General features: G+C 38.9%; 1 protein-coding gene across 1 annotated transcript in view; it reads left to right on the forward strand.

Annotated features, from left to right (window-relative positions):
• The window catches only part of dync2h1 (dynein cytoplasmic 2 heavy chain 1), an 80761-nt gene that overhangs the window by 54258 nt on the left and 8842 nt on the right, over positions 1 to 17661 (forward strand). The window contains exons 84-93 of the mRNA XM_068317104.1: positions 2675 to 2785; positions 4084 to 4153; positions 4312 to 4397; positions 6339 to 6414; positions 6678 to 6904; positions 8039 to 8143; positions 11213 to 11329; positions 12856 to 12963; positions 13231 to 13332; positions 16158 to 16247. Coding sequence (XP_068173205.1) covers positions 2675 to 2785; positions 4084 to 4153; positions 4312 to 4397; positions 6339 to 6414; positions 6678 to 6904; positions 8039 to 8143; positions 11213 to 11329; positions 12856 to 12963; positions 13231 to 13332; positions 16158 to 16247 — 1092 coding nt within the window. The remainder of the gene's footprint in view (positions 1 to 2674; positions 2786 to 4083; positions 4154 to 4311; positions 4398 to 6338; positions 6415 to 6677; positions 6905 to 8038; positions 8144 to 11212; positions 11330 to 12855; positions 12964 to 13230; positions 13333 to 16157; positions 16248 to 17661) is intronic.

Here is a 17661-nt window from a genome sequence, read left to right on the forward strand (position 1 = left end):
TTTGGTTGATAGAGACTGTATCTGATTTTATGCTGTAACGGTAATGCAATTATTGAAACCTAACAAGGATTTTTGTTGAAGAGTCAAATTGACTCTTTCCATGCAGTGACTGTATATTTGGATAGGGGTGTATAGATTTTTCAAAGATTTTATATTTGATACATGATGCAATGATCCAGCATTATGATTTTAACAAGATGTGAAGAATTATGATAAATGCATAATATGACTTTTATACCAAGTTTGGGATAAGGCTTGGTTCCGTGACATATGACCAACTGAATAGATGCTGGAAGCTAATTCTATGAAATAAAAGTTTTTTTTTTTAAATGTCAGTGGAACCAGAACACACTCGGAACTGAACTTTTATAAATAAAAGGTGAGTAGTTTTCATGTTTAAACCTAATTTTCTATTCGTCCTTGACATTAAATCACTGCATTTACCCTAACACAACAACAAGACAACAAATTCTGAATGCTGGAGAAATTTCCATATCTAAAATCACCTTTTAGTATTTGCCTCATTATTCCCATTTCCTCTCAACCTGTCTCATACTAGTCGATATGCAGTCAGAATAACACAAGTCAACATCGTCCAAGATCTCGATCACTTTCTGTTGTGCTGAAATTTTGGTTCTTGCTACATAAATGCTGAGTGGGTTAATGTGGCCCCCCACTTCCTATTATTAACTCCTGCTGTTTGTGTCGGTGAGGTCTTCATCGCTGCTTTATTGTCGTAGGTCATATCTCACCGGGAGGCACAGCTGTTTGCACTGATTGGTTTGTGTGTTGGAGCGCTCACCTGTGCGTTTGAGGGAGAGTCTGTGCCCCCCCCGGGGTTAGCCAGAGATCCTCCTGTATAGAGTCGTCTGCACTCACAGTGTCACTTTAACCAGAGATTATTACAACTCATTTCTTCTTCTCCACTCACCTCTCCTCCCTCCACATTCTCAGCATCTCCCCACCAGCTTCCACTTTTTCCTACCTACCCCTCTTCCACTTTCCTTTTCTTATTCTTTACACAGCAAGCAGCAACAGCAGCAGTTGAGCTTGAAATGAAAACCTGATGCAACAAGAGGAATAGCAGAGATGGGGAAAATAATTAAAAAATGAAAACAGTGAATGTAGAAATGTAAGGAAAATAAAGAATGACAAACCGAATCTCGACAGGCAGGTGGAAATCGTTGCAGAGCATGTCCGTTTTCTCGCCTGTTTCCACTGTGTTACTGAATTTGTTAACACAACATCTAACTTTTCCAGCTTCTTCTTTGCCATCTGTCTCTCCAGTCCTTTGATACTTCACTAAACCAGTTGGTCAGTCACAGCTGGGACAAAGGTCGGGAGAGGGGTAGAGAAGGAGAGCGGCATGTATTCCTAATTGAAGCTGGCAGTGCAGATGTCTTCGCATTCCTGTCGGCTCATATTCTTCCACTTGCGCTGTTTTCTGTCTCATTTTTCACATCATCCACTCCAGCTCTACTTATGGATCTATCTTTCAGTCTGAGTGCCTGCCACCCTGCCAATCATATGGAGTCATATGAGAGAAGATAGATATATTTGACTTGTTTTACTCCCACGAATAAATGAGTCACTGTAAATCACACCTTTCACAAACGCATCTCTTAAGGCAGTATCTCTGGAGAAAGCATTCTGATAGGATTGTATCAGGAGCTACACTATGGTAAGATTCTTATTCTTCTTTAAAAAGAATGGGTAACAAATAACAAATAACAGCTGTGTAGATGAAGATCCAATCCCAATTCCTCTGTATAACCCCGCCCCTCATTTTCGAGTGCCCCTTTCTGTTCAACTCACCGCTCAAGACATTGTAGCAGGGGTAGGAGATGAAATCGTCATCTAGTAAATGTGATACCACTCATCACAAAATCAGTCACACTATGGTTACCACATTTATACTTATTGTCTTTTCTTGACTTGGATTTTTTTCTAACCCTATGATTCAACAAAGTGGTTGAACACACATCAGCACACACACTCACAAACATACAAACACACACGACAGAAGCTTTGACAAATGTCAGTTTCTATGTTCTTTGATTTTCTGTGATGATGTTTACTTCCACGAGAGTCAAATGCATTCCAAATGATGCACAAATGTGATTTCAAGTCAATGACTTTTATCGTGTCTGTGCATGTGTGTGTGTGTTCATGTGCGAATATATAAGCAGATGACATATGATCCTGAGGTTCCAACTTGCTATTTTTAATCACAAGCGTTCATGGAAAGAGTGGTGGGAGGAATAAAACAAGAGAAATGAGAGAGAAAGATGGAAAGTAAGAGGATGAGATAGTGATGGAGAAAGTGGAAAGAACAGATGAGTAAAGAGCAGTGAGAGAAAGAGACATGGCCCAATAACAAACAATCATAAATAATTGCACACATAAAACATACATGTCTTCATTAGATAAACACTCTAATGCTTAGTGTTCCATTACTATTGTGAATTTACTTTTCTTTCCAAAGCACACAGGGTACCAATGCAGAAGACCAACCTTGTGAAGTTTGTTCGCTCAAATCCTCTAAAAAACTAGCATCTCTTTGATTTCGAAATGCAGCATATCCTCATCCTCTTGCTCCATTTTCCTGTGACAATCTTTCCTTGTGTTTGTGTGTCGTGTGTCATCTAAAATACGTGTTGTCATTCTTCCTCAGGAGTTGAATGTGCTTCACCCCAAAGCAGGTTTCCGTCTCTGGCTGACAGCAGAAGTTCACCCCAGATTTCCTCCCATATTGCTGCAGTCCAGCCTCAAGATCACGTATGAGGTACCCACACACCCACATTAATCACCACACACAAACAGCTATGCATACAATACCACCATAATACTCTAGAGCAGAGGCAGGGAATCTAGACGGAGGAATTTGCCTTTGTGGAGACAGCAGGTTCTGCAGTGTGTCTAATATGTAATGATAAAATTACATCTATGAAACAGTCAGACCACAAACCCATCAGCAAAAACTGAAGTCACATTAATGATAAAAAATATTCATTATTGATTAGCAACAGCATAATAATGTTATTAAAAGAACCATCAGAGATTTATTGTACTTTAAAAGTGTTGGTATACCATAAAATGCATTCATTTATATGTATTTAGTTTTAAACATATTGTATGGCTCTCACTGAGTTACATTTAAAAATATGTGGCTTTCTCAGCCAAAAAAGTTCCAGACCCCTGCTCTAGACGTTATTGTAGTCTCATGATGTCTAATTCATTCTGCAAAACTTTTTAAGTTAGTAGGTTAAGTTCCACTCACGAGAGCGTAGTGTGCATCGGGACTCTGTAGCTGAAGTGTTGTGAATTTAGAACCATGCATGTTCTATTCCCTTATATAATGACTCCATTCAAATGGAGCCTCACACTCTGTACATCAGTAAGGAGCAGCATAGTGATGCAGCTCATGTGTTAGTAATGCACGCTTTAGTGCTCAGTGTGTTTTTGATGGCAGTCCTGCTCAAGGGGTTCGTTGCTTCAGTAGTCAAGCATGCTGCGTAAAAAGCTTCTCTCGTTTTGAGTGTATGCTTAGAATGTGTCTCTTCTGACACATATATGTTTAATCTACTGAATTTGTGACATATGTGAGGATTTTACTGTTTTTACAACTAAAGTATATTCATTACTGTCTATGCCCTGCTGTCAAAACCTCCGGATGAAGATACCAAATGTTCAGTCAAGCTGATAATGTGTCTGCTGATTTTTTTTTCTTGTAACAAGAGCATATTATTTCCAGAAGAATTAAATGTACATTGAAATATTCAGAGATACGATATGTGCTGACTTATGCAGAAAGCCTAACAGACTAGAGCACAATCTAATATAAGAATGAAGCATTTATATGCAGAAGACAGTGCGATGGCTGTTTTTATAAAACAACCTTGTCAGGGGTTGTGGTCCTAATCCTGATAAATTACCATGTGTTGTGACCTAACAATTTGAACTATTGTAAATGTTTGACTGTTGCAGAAGATTACATCATAATAAAATAACTTCTTCTCTCTTCCTTTTTCTACGTCTTGCCTCCTCTGTCCGTCTGTCCATTATTTATACCCCAATCTCCAGGCTCCTCCTGGATTGAAGAAGAATCTGCTGAGAACGTACGAGTCATGGAGCCCAGAGCAGATCAGTAAAGGTTGCCTTTCTATTTCTCTCCTCTCTTCCCCTCTGTTATGTATATTGTTTAATGAATAATAAAAACAGCTGCTTTTAGGGTTTATACAAGGCAGATTCTGATAAATGATTAATTATTGTTGTAATATTTCTCGTGATGTGTTGATCATTTGTGTGCAGGAGGCATCCTGGCCAGAGCGCAGTCTTTGTTTTGTTTGGCTTGGTTCCACGCTGTCTGCCAAGAGAGACGCAACTACATACCACAGGTAAAATACACGAACACCTCCACACAGACCTGAGTGGTCACAGTTCCTCTATTTCATGTCAGGAAAGTAAGCTGTAGTTCTGCAAACTCATTAAAAACAGTTCCGCTGTACATCAAGAATAATCAACTAATCTCAACGCAGCACAATGGGAACACATTCATGTTGTGTCTTCTATCTCATTATCTTTTTAATTTTTTTTTATTAAATAATCACATTTATGAAATTACACCAACACACTTACCCGCCAGGGATGATGGCGTATCTGACATGACCTGACCTTAAAGGTGACATATTGTAAATGTCAACCAAACATGGAATTCATTCCAGCCTCACCGCAGCTCTAAACAACATTAAGTGATTTTTTTTTTCTTTTGTTTTATGCGCCACATACAACTCAAAATGATTAGAGCTGGGAACACGATTTTTCCTCATTTGAACCTCAACTCTGCCTATAAATCATGTCCACATAACACAATAGAGGGTGTAAAAAATGGCGTAATTTGCATCCCTATAGAGAAAAACAGGCTATTTATTTCCTTAGTTGAACCCCACGGCAGGGAAGAATCAGCATAAAATGGATAGCAGATCGAAAAACATTGAGGGAAGTGATGCTGAAGAGTTGTTATGAGGCCATAGGGATTTAGGGTGGACTGATTACCATTCTGGCTGATATGTGGATGTTATAATCAGCATTTTTCCTGTCAACACAATTTTATTTGTTAGATTTCCATTAATTTAAATTAATAAAAATGTGCTACGTTCACGCTGATGAAGCATCCTTTCCATCATACCAATTCTGTAATTTCAACATCCTACTCACAAGTTATCCAATGAGAGGTCTGTCTCAGTAAATATTACATGTCTGCAGTTTTAAAAGGAGAGTGTCTCTTTCTCTAGTTGCCATGCCGATGTGCGATTGACACACAGGATACCCAAACTCTCAGGAGAAGCGGAGCGAAAAAGATGCTTTTGTAGTTCAACTTTTGTCAAACAGCAAATCCTTCCTTAAAATATCTTTTTTTTTCTCTATTTAGTACTTTTATTTCCCTCCTTACTGTGCAAGTGTCTTCATTTGAGATTGTAATGTTATTCATCATCCAAAAACACGATCACCCGATTACTGAAGAAATCACAGCTCCTTCAGTCTGGCTTCATCCCAGCTCTCCAATTTATTCTTTCCATCCTTTTTAGTGTGACATTATTTGCAAAGATAGATAGATGCTAGAAGTGGAAAAAAAGTGGCAAATGGAGAAAAAAAAGAGAAAAAGACATGCTTTCCCGACAGCATAGGTGGGTGATGCTCAGGTAGTCATAAAATGACTGCTCTAACTCTTCTGAGACTTATAGAACACCAGGATGACCTTGGAGGTGAATAAAACCAGAGTGTGTGGCTTTGTTTTGTAAGGCAGCGAAAAACTACTGAACTGCTGAAATGTTGGAACATTATGTAAAACATGTTGATTGTTGCAGGACTTCCTGCACTACCTGCTTCTCTCTGGGTCACAAACAACAAGACTCAGCTGCTATGATGTTTTTGTGCTGCCCCTCTATAAATAAATAAATGAATAATAAAAAAAAGCAAGTAAAGAAATAAAAACATACACACAAATGTGTTTCAAAACTTCTCGTACTACTTTGCTTTACAAGATGATCGAGTCGAATCAAGTGGACTCATCATGGAAGACGATAACATGCTGGCCAAAACTGAAACCATTTTCTATAAGATCGCTGTACTATAAAAGTTTTGGATTTTTTATTGTTACAAATATTTTGCATTAATTTCTGTAAGATTAGCCAGTGCCACCTTTAGCTCGTAGATCAACATCAAGGAGAAAACAAACACGACCAGAGCAACAACAGTTACTGTAGTCAACTGCAACTGTAGTCAGGAAGGGTTTTATAGTAAAATGAACATCCTCTGTTTTGTTTTTTTTTATGCAGGGTTGGACTAAGTTCTACGAGTTCTCTCTGTCGGACCTCCGTGCTAGCTTTGAGATCATCGACAGGCTTTTTGAAGGTAGGGGGCCTTGTAGCAATGTTATAGCAAAGTGGAGACTGCAGGTCATATGGTAATGAGGGATCGAATATGTGTGTTCTTCAATCAATTACCTCTTTAATTAACACTACTCCTGTTAAAGCATGACCTGGACAACTCAGTATTTGCATTCCAAGGCGGTGTGAGGTCCCCCCACCCCTCTTTTATGTGCACGTTGCTGTAGTTTCCTTTTGTTCTCCGTGCACTCATTACATTCATTGTGTCTACGTTTCCACCTCCTCAAGGTCGCAAAGCTTTCCAGTGGGAGTTTGTCCATGGTCTTTTGGAGAGCGCCATCTACGGCGGACGTATCGACAACCCCTCTGACCTTCGCATCTTGCGCTCCTACCTGGAGCAATTCTTCTCCTCACAGCTCCTGTCACCCTCCCTGTCAGGTGGCCAGAGAATGAACAGAGGCGGAACACGTTTCTTTCCACCTCAGATCAACCTACCGAACTCTTGCTCCATATTGGTAAGTTGTCAGGGCATCGTGGTTGTGTAACACACAGTTGGCAAATAATGGATTTTACTGAGCAGTTGCAGCCATAGGTACTCTATGCAATGCTCTTTGAGATATTCAAGAAGTAGTTTTTGCCACAGTGAAGAAAATAGCCAGTTGCATGTTTTATTTTTTTTCTTAAGTGTTTTTGTTGTCTTCTTTAACTTTCTGAAATGATCAAGTTGTATTAGCAGAGAAGCATAAACTTGATTAATGCTCCCAGCATTTTTACGGAATAGATTTACAGCTACTGTCTTGGTCAGTGATGAAGTTTCGTACATATAAGGTGTGTCAGCTTTATTCTAATTTCATGTATAGAGTTGCCAATGTAAATTCATCCAATTAGTTAACCTTAAATTTATTCAATTGATGTCCATTTATAATTGCCGTGCATTCTGTTGACGTAGCGTAGTATTCACAAAGATAAATGGATGTGTAAGTCCACACTATTGATTAGATGTATGTTGGTTTGAATAAGTTAATACACTGCAGAGCCTTGAAGAGACCATTTCCTACACAAATGAAGTCAATATGGAAATATCTACTTGGATGTAAGTGAGAGTTCCAAATTGATTTTAGAAAATCTCTATTAATCTGTTTATGAACATGTGATTCAGGACGGTGCTGTGTTTTTACCTCCAACAGGATTGTGATATTTCAGGGATATTACAATATTTCCCCTTTTTGATAATAATAGTATAATAAACACAGAAAATGAAGCACATGGTGGGCCTTTGCAGATATCAAGATGATATTGATGCTTCACTTATTCACAGCCTTCTGTTGACATAATTTCAATACTTTCTGGAAATGTACCCACACATTTAGTTGCACTTGCTGATCTACATGTAGTAGAAGAATGGACTATTGGCCTTGGCAGAGATACGCTCTCTCTGAGTGCCCTGTTAGTTTATCTTATACTCCCACATTGCACACTAATAGGCATGCTAGAAGTTTTTACTTTTTTCAGTTTGGCAGCATTTTGGTAAAAACAAAATTCCATGTATTTCAGATCCCCAGTATAAATAAAAAAAAGGGTAACATGCTGACATTCTCTGTGTCTTCAACTTTTCTCTGTGATCCATATGTGTCTGTGTTTCTTTACAGGACTACAGAAACATAATAGAGAATCTCCCAGAGGATGACAGACCTGCCTTCTTTGGTCTGCCTGCCAACATAGAGCGATCCTCTCAGAGAATCATCAGCTCCCAGGTGCAGCCACCAACACAGCCACCTGCTTTTCCCCCTCAAATAAACATAACCACCACCACAGCTTCCAACACACCCTCACTGATGTACAAACACTAAAACGCTCACAGTGTGGAGCTGTGCGCACTCTTGATCCCGATATATATACACACACACACACACACACGCAGGAAAAGCACATAAACACATTATTTAATGTTCATGCTCACCGAAGCACTAATATTAACACGCATGCCGGCTCACACACAGGCAGATACTCATGCTCATTGTGTGTATCAGATTTGCTCAGTGCATATCATGAAAAAGGTGATCAGAACCAATCAGAATATATTTTACTTGGTCACCATGCCTTGTTTGCAAAAATAATAGATACTAATTATAATTATAATAATAAATAATAATTAGCTAAATAATTAGCTAATGCATGAAAGCATGAAAATAAAAGCAACCAGACATTTCAAAGAAGATATCTACAATAGAACTGTAGGGTATGCGTGAACATACAGACTTCCTCTGATTTCTAGAAATTAAAACAAAATGAACAAGCAAGCAGTCGCTGCCAGAAGGAAGTCAATTTTTCACTTTGGCAGCCATGTTTTTGCAAGGTCACTGCACTCCTTGTGCAGGAAGGCTATTTATCTCCTAATTACTGTTCACATTACACAGGTGATTACTCAACCAGCTTGTAGGTGAAACCTGTGCAGTAACAGTTTATGACATGTAGTTACTTCTTTTTTTTTTTACAATCTATAGTCTTATGTGCACCAGAGCGTTTGAGTTAATACATGTTTGAATGCTTATCCTTCAGACAAGCCAGCAACCTCAGTTCCGGTGCAGGGCATCACCTTCCTTCAGGAGACATGAAAGCAGTTTATTTCATGGTCAGGACTTCAATTTAAGGTTAAACCTTTATACCAGGCAGCCATCCATTTCCATTTATTTCACTGCAAAATAAAATTCACCTTGCAGAGACATGGAACTGGGGTTACCTGGGTAATCCATCACAGTGCATATTGCGTCGGATTTTATCAAAGTGAAGGTCATGTTGCCTGTGTGAAGTGTTGCCATACCTCATGGGTGTAAGTGGCTTTTTACTCTGCAGCCATAATACAGCTTGAACAACAGTCTACAAACATGGAATTGATAATCAGTTAGTTATATCTTGACCAGAAGGCTGGATATCACAACAAAACATTCACTTTAGCATCTTTACAAATTTAGCAGCTATGCAATTCCTGGAATACGACACTGAGTCACGCCCATGAAAACTGAAAGACTGTATGTTTAACCTGTGACCCAAAGTAAAAAAAAGAGTTCAAGAAGCAGCCTCTTATTCCTTTATCCTTTTTGAACGGCAATATCAAACTATTTCATTTTTATGTCAATTACATAAAAGCAAAAATAAAAAGGAGTAACCGGATGAATAGATGATTTTGCAGTAGTTATGTCTTACTGTGTGAAACTAACCCCAGCAAACTCCACATACTTTAGCCACACTAAACCGTTACAATTTGTGTATACAGTCCTGTTGGGGTCTGGTGACCCCAGAATCAACCAATTCCCAATATGCCTCTCTCCACCTATACCCACTCGTGACTGTCTCTCTTCCTTCTGCCATTTGTCACTGGTACTGTCTCTCTCTCTCTGTCTCTCTCTCTCTGTCTCTCTCTCTCTCACACACACACACACACACACACACACACACACACAATCACACAAACACAACCTCACGTGCACCTTGCCAGTCCTCTTGGTTTGGCATTCAACCATATTCAGTGATGTCACTGTTTCGTGTGTTAATAACAGAATCCATGTTGTGAATTTATTTGTCTTCATTCAACGTCTTCTTCACTATAACCATCAGTTCAGATGAGATGCAGTCCTGAATTGTGCTTTTACTAAACATGTCGGCACCCTTTGCAATCAAAACAAAACTCCTCACACAATGACGTTGTGCAGTGTGTTTTTCTGTCCATTGGTTAGGATGTTAAATGCAGTTGCTGCATTGTCGTTAGTGGTTAAGATAAGAATGAGGCTTCATATATTTAAATTCGTATATATTTGAACCCCAGTATGTTTCAAATCTCCATCCTCAGCCACTCTCAATTCTTCTGTTGGGTGAAATTCTAGATTAGCTATCTGTTTTTTTTTCATCCTCTCTCTCTCCCTCTGTCTCTCTCGCCGTCATTCACACACACACAAACACACAGACACACACACACACACACACACACACACACACACACACACACACACACACACACACACACACACACACACACACACACACACACACACACACACACACACACACACACACACACACACAGTCGTCCCTTCTGAGCAGAGAAGATAAAACAGGTGTTGGTAAAGAGTTCTCCTGGCCCAAATGAAAGCCATTTATCAGACACTTTGCCTCCCCACAACACACAGATATGTTGAAAATCACACAACTGCATAAAAACACACACACACACACACACACACACACACACACACACACACACACACACACACACACACACACACACACACACACACACACACACACACACACATACACACACATGCTGACTTGAGATAAAAGCACTGTTCAGGACTCTATGCTTGTATCTAATCCTGCTTGATTAAGCATTTAAGAACCTGTTAGCTGATGTGTGTTGTTGGAATGTATTCCTCTAGTATTTTAGGACATGAAACAGTGTCAATGTCACTTGAGAGTTTCGTCACCAGAGTGATCAATAGCATTCTAATCATGTACTTCTTTAACTCAGCATTGAATGCTCGCATATTTACTCTATTCTTATTTTACACATTATTGGTGAAAAAATAATCCACAAAGAGCTGTTTGCAAGGGATTTTATCATCAGTCACACTTTTTATGTCTGTTTATTATGAGGAGGTTTCAAAAAACCTGTGCCATTTATTTTTAGGCAACCTTTTCAAAGCCTGCTGCAGGGTTTCCCTCGTAAACAAACGTGTAAGTCAGAAAAAGGTGCCTCTGTTGGCACTGTTATTTTTACAATATATCTAAATGTCATTAATCTGTTTGTCTGTGTATTTCGCTCTCAGGTGATTTCTCAGCTGCGTGTCTTGAGCCGCTCTGTCGCGACAGGTTCAAAGTTTGACAGAGAGCTCTGGTCAAAAGGTCTCGCTCCCATCTTCCTCTTGTGGAAAAAACTCAACCAGGTCGGTTCAATTTATGTTTTCTGTTCTTCTTTTTCCATTTCCACAACTGATCACCTTGCATCTTTTATGTCACCGTTTGATCTACTCGCTAAACTGAAAAGCCGGCCCTACAAATTTCATCTTGATTTCATCTCGATAACTTGACTATTATGTAATAAAACTAACATGCCCCGCGAAGTATATGCTAATCAGTCATTCTAAATGGGTCTTTATTTGTATGCACAATCATGCTTTCACATTCTCCATTAAGCACTAACTAGTCTAAATGAAAAACGTGAACGTTCATTGTGAATAAGTAGGGTCTTATTGAACAATGAGGATGATAGCCCCCCCCCCCGGCTTGCCGAGTCGAGCGGGACTCCTGTGTGCAGTTGCTTGGAGACTGGCACCTTTCCAAATCAAAAGGACATCTACATCTGTTTTGAATAATTCAGCCGCTGTGTTCTGTCTCTGTTTTATTCACTCTCACGCTGTAAGCCACACACTCTGTCTTTCTCTCATTTGCACTGATGCCTCCTTCTCTTTCTACCCCTTATTCCTCTCTCTCTAATAAAGTGGCGGTCTTAAACAATGCCAGTGTATCACTATCCAGTTACCCACAGATTACAATCTACCTCCGACTGCTTTCAATTAACGGACCCTTCTGTCATCAGCTAACCTCTTGGGGTTGACCATCAGTGGATTTGTGTTCGCTGAATGCACATCTTTACCCTTTCACCAGCACAGTTTGATTGGTAGCTTGGTGTTCATCTTATGTGTGTTTAAGTACAGCTTTTAATTTGCCTGCTTTCATGACAGTGTGTCTGTATTCCTGTGTAAGGAATGAATGTATTTATTTCATCAAATCTTTCTATACTCTGGATCAGGTCCAGAGGAAAGAGGCAGCATATGCCGTTGTTGGCTGTTATGGTACTTGTGAACGAAGGCAATTGTTTGTTATTGTCTCATTTATATCTCACTCTTCATTTTTCTCCTCTCCCCTATCCTGCAGTCTCACCATCCCTCTCTACCTCTATTCGTAACTCTGCCTTTTGTTGGAGAGATGCAGGAACTGTGTTAATAGGCAGTAATATGCACACAAACACATAGCAATTTCAATCTTGGTGTATCTTTTTTTGTACAGATAGCACACAATCCTTCTGCTGACAAGTGGAATGGACTCCCTGTTTGCAGAATAGAAAAGAAAAATAAACTATTTTAGTTCATGTATGTTGTGCAAAGGAATCCCGCAGCGATCACAGAGTAGAAAGAGTATACAGTAAGAATTGCAGAAATGATTTCAAACAAAAGTAAAAGCACGCTGATGCACAGTGGCAGCTATAAAATGCATAATGCATCTTATCCAAAATAATGATGTCTGCTATTGTATTGAAGCCAGATCAAACAAACTGATCTTGTGATGTCTTACAAACAAAGTTCATTTGAGTAAATTTTGCAAATATCCACAGCTCAAAGCCAATTAATACGACACTTGTCCAATTATATCTGCTGCCTCCATGCTAACGTTCTTGTCTGTCGACTGTCAGGGTTCTAAGCTGATCCACCAGAACGTGTCCCCACCTACAGAAGGTCAGGGGTCACCGGTTCTGTCATTCATCACTCTGGAGCAGTTCAATGCCATCCGTCTGGTCCAGGTGTGTCAGATATGCAGAGAAAAACAGCAAATATTTGTTTATATCATTTTAGATATAGTTGATGAAACTGTATTGCATTATTATTCATTTAAAATATTTGTTGTACTTCTACTTCCTGTTACTTTAATTTGCAAGTTTTGTTGAAAGCAACTACATGAAACTACAAAAATTAAACAGTTTGCTCCATCAGCCAATCACAGGTTCTGTAAGGTGCTGATACTCTTTAAGAGACGTAGCATAAATGCTAACCTGTAAGTGTTGCCACAGAGTCTCCACCAATCCCTGTCCGCATTAAGCAAGGTCACCAGAGGAGCCCAGCTGTTAACTCCTGAGGTCCAAAGGCTGGCCACTGCCCTCCTCAATCAAGAGGTAAGGATGACAGAAAAAACAAAAGAAAGACAGGAAAAGAAAGAAAGATGTCTTTTCCTCACTCAGATAACCAAAGGATAAAAATGAATACACATTAAGTACTAAAAGTCTCGTGCCTCCAGCATCAAACACACTTGTGTCTTATAACTGTCTGTTTTCCCGTAGGTTTTAAATTTTTTGACATTCAGCATATTTTCTCCCCTGACAGCTCAGCACATTGGATGGAACTTTGATTTATCTCATCATAAAATATACAATAAGTCTTATCTCTTTGACTTAGAGAGGGAAGTAAATGTTTTCTTTTGATTGGTTCCCACACGGGGAAATTTTGTCCACAGGGACGGACACATGTAGAGTCCACAGAGCTGACCTGTACATGTTTAACACACACGGCGTTTCACTTCCTGTGGGTCAAAGTGGATGTGATGAGTTGGAGGCGAAGCTGCACGATCAACCTTTTACTGTGTTAGTCTGTGTGTAATTTCCTGAGAGGGAGACGCCTCAACCATAATTCATTTCTCACTGCTTTTCAACTGTTTTTATTTTAATCAGTGGCTCTTTAATCTCATTGCCATCTCTCTCTGAACCAAGCTCTTCAATTTTTCTCTCCAGTCATTTTTTTTCCTCTTTCTTTTTTTCATATATTCCTCCACTTGACTCAAGTCAATAAGAAAAAAAAATATTAGGTACCAATTAAAATGTTGTACCTCCAGCAGTTGAATTATTATATATTTTAAATTGTAAATTATCATAATTTCAATTTCATAATATCAAAGACATGTCCAGTCATTTGTTTGCTTAGTCTGTTAGATCTGTACCCAGGGTCACAGTAAACCAAGGACTCTCTCTAATGCCATAATTTCTCTTTTTTTATACTCATGGTATGACATTCCACAGATCATAAACCTCCTACATGCACAAAAACAACTCAGAATATTAAAATGATTAAATCGTGATTCCTGTGTTATAAAGTGTGAATTATTCACTCCTTTCCACTGAAGTAGCAAGCTCAGCTAATTTACCTCGGCGATCACTTCTAGAATTTGTTCTAGAGCTCACAAGGCATTCTCTGTTTGTGGTGTGCATAATAGTAAGGGTGCATTTTAATAAGATGTTTGATAATCAAACAGATGGGGTTTTTTTATGAGTTTTGTAGGGCAGTGTAGCTTTGTAGAGTTTTATCACAGCCTCATTTTTAAATTCAGATGATGCCCCAAATTATTGGGACGGACCTGTTTCAAGCCACCCAGAGTTGTGCAGCAGAAAATATTCTCCACAACTCCAAATGTGTCAAAAAACTCTTTCTAATAGAACACATTAGAGAGTGCATTAGTGCATGTGCAATGAATACTTCTTTCAATGCTAGATAAATCCTTTTTATTATTATTTATTTATTTTTTGAAAGAGAAACATAGCCAGACGAATATACGAAAGCTCCCTAACTACATCTTCGGCTGCTGAGCGCACCAGTTAAAGGACCACTTCAAAGCAATCATATCCATTTATTTATGTTTTTGGAAAGTGGATCATGGTTAAATTTGTAAAAGTATCTCAGACACAACTCTGGCTCCATTAACTCCATTGCTCTTCTCCTCATTTGTGCAGTAAGAAATAATTAGATACTTAAAAACTTTCCAAGCATCAGAGGAGAGTAGAGAGCAGCACTGAAAAACAGAAATACACATCACCAGCGTCTTTGATCAGTGCAGATATCATTAATACCAAGCCATGAGGACAGATGTAGAGACGATATTTTGATTGATTAAACAATCTCTATGATCATTGAGTAAATGGGCACGAGTTATGATAAATTCATATGCAATCTTGTCATTGTGGTCACTTTTAAACAAACAGGCTTGTAAGGGATAAAAGGAATGTTCTGTTCAAAGTAAACCGACAAAAGGCAAAATGTTCAGTGAATTACCTTGAGACTGAAATTGCTCCAATTTAATGCCCTGGCAACCTACTACACAGTAACATGAATTCCACATGAAGAAGTATGTGTCGTTATTAGCAATGGATAAAAATGAATCGTATAAACATTTTTATTGGGAGTTTTTGTTAGCTTTTTATATTTTTATTTGATATGTCACTACTTGTCACAAAAAGGAAAAGAAATAGGATTTAATCAAAACTATGATTTGTATTAAGCTCTGAAGCCGTATTTCTTTTCTTTCATCATCGACATAGATCATAAAATATTCACAAATGTTTGTAAAAAAAATATATATATATTTGTCACTAACAGCTGCTCAAATGCGCATCAAGTTCCATTTTGACTTCTAAGTACAAATAGCACCATAGTTTTAGTGTCCAGCTTCCAATTAACAGTTGTCTCCTAAGGGAAACTTTCTTTCACCGCCCACACATACGTATTGTATTTGCCAGTGGCTTCCATAATAAACTCTCTCGGGATTTGAAAACTTAACATAACAGTTTAAGGTTATTGACATTTAAAACTACTTAGCATCTGGAAGGAGTCTTGTCTTTCTTCTTGCCAACCCACGTTTTCTGGATCTTCTTCCACCAGTCGTCACCAAAACTTCTACATCATTACTTCTTTGGAAAACAGAAAAACAGCCATATGTTGTTTTCAGTATCAGATTTCATCTTTGGCAAAACCACTGAGAGTACGAGGTCCTAAGTAATAGTTGGGATGTGTGTTTGGGACAGTTTTGTTGTTCCAGGCATATCTTGTGGAATTTTTTGGCTCGCTATTATTTATAGCTTATTTCTCCTGAAGAATAATGACACTTGTTTGATTTTTTTTTTTTTATGCCTCTAAAGTAACTTCCATTTTCTGCCTTTTTTCCCCACAACTGCAGTGCCCTTTAACGTGGCAAAATAAATGGGAAGGACCGGAGGAGCCCATGCAGTACCTAAGAGCTGTGGTAACACGAGCTCTTGCTATACAGGTAATAGTCATATGTGGTTTTCTAATCAGCGTAAATGTAATGATTGAAGCAAGCATTTAATTCATCGCTGCATTCATGTGCTACCAGGAGCCTTGGCCTCCAGTCAAAATGAGTTTTAAAGGCAGAACGTTTTATATTACTAAGTACTTAAGTGATTTAAAAAAGGACCTTGTATCCAAATACTCCACAATAGTGCTAGTTTTTATTCTTGTTTTCTGTCCCTTTCCCCAACCTTTGAAAATTGCCTTGAGCCATGAAAGTTTTTTTTTTGTAATTTATTTCAGATTGAAATTTGGAATTTAATGTGATAGTTAACATTTGACTTGAAGAACACTGCAGAGCTGATGTAGCCAAAGATTTTTCATATAATAGCATGAGGTTCTGTGGACTATCAGCATCACGTTGGTGCCAGAAAGTGAAGATTCTGATTGATTTTTCGTGTTTGATTGTTTTCTAAAGCTAAGTAACCCCAGCCCCAACCCTATCAACATGCATGTTACAAATTTAAGCTTGTTTTGGTCCACTGAGGAGGTGTGGACAACTCATAGTGACTCAGGACTAAACTACCCCTGGTTTATTCCTGGAAACTTGACCTGTTTCCTTATTGATTTACGTAATTTTGGGTGAATTAACCCTGAAGAAAATTTTGTGGGGTTCAGGGTCTACCGACTTGCCCGCCTGCTTATCCATCAGTCTGTGTGTGCGTAACTGAACACACCTTCCTATCTCCCTGTCTCTGTTACGCTCCACCTGTCTTCACGTGTGTCTGTCTGGAGACTGCTCTGCCCTTACCTGTCTAACTCTGCCCATCAGCATTGAGTGATATCTATGTTAGCAGCATGTCTGTGTACTGCTAGCTAATCAGTCTAATAAAGGCCAGAGTGTCTGCTGTGTGCCGCTGCTAAAGAACAAAGTACTAGCAGCACTGTCGGACGACCTTGAACATCATGTTCACACACACAATGCATATTCACACAGAGTCTGTGCAGCCCTGCACAGCCTGGCTTTTTCGGGACATTTTTAGTGTGTGTGAACATGTCTTTTAGTATTCATGTGACAACGTATTTGGATTTGCGCACTTGCAAGTGTTCTTTGCATGATGATCATTACAATTCATCTCTAAAGCCGGTCATGACTGATGCTGTGCTCCAAAGGAATTCATTTACAATAGAGATTTGATCAAATGCTTCCTCACAATGACTCTATTTGTCAGAAATGTTTCTCGGCTGACCTGTAAATTTGTGGTATCCACGGTAATATAGAGGAATTCCCTATCTGTCCAAAACAGGTATACTATAAAGGACCGAGAATAGATCAGTGCTTACATGCTGCCACTGTAGACGTCCAGGCGTGTGTTATGATAAAATCTGGCCATAAATATAAAGCGGATGCTGAAATCAGCTGTTGTATCACT

The sequence above is a fragment of the Antennarius striatus genome, chromosome 6 (assembly GCF_040054535.1).
Source record: "Antennarius striatus isolate MH-2024 chromosome 6, ASM4005453v1, whole genome shotgun sequence".
NCBI classification, from domain to species: domain Eukaryota; kingdom Metazoa; phylum Chordata; class Actinopteri; order Lophiiformes; family Antennariidae; genus Antennarius; species Antennarius striatus.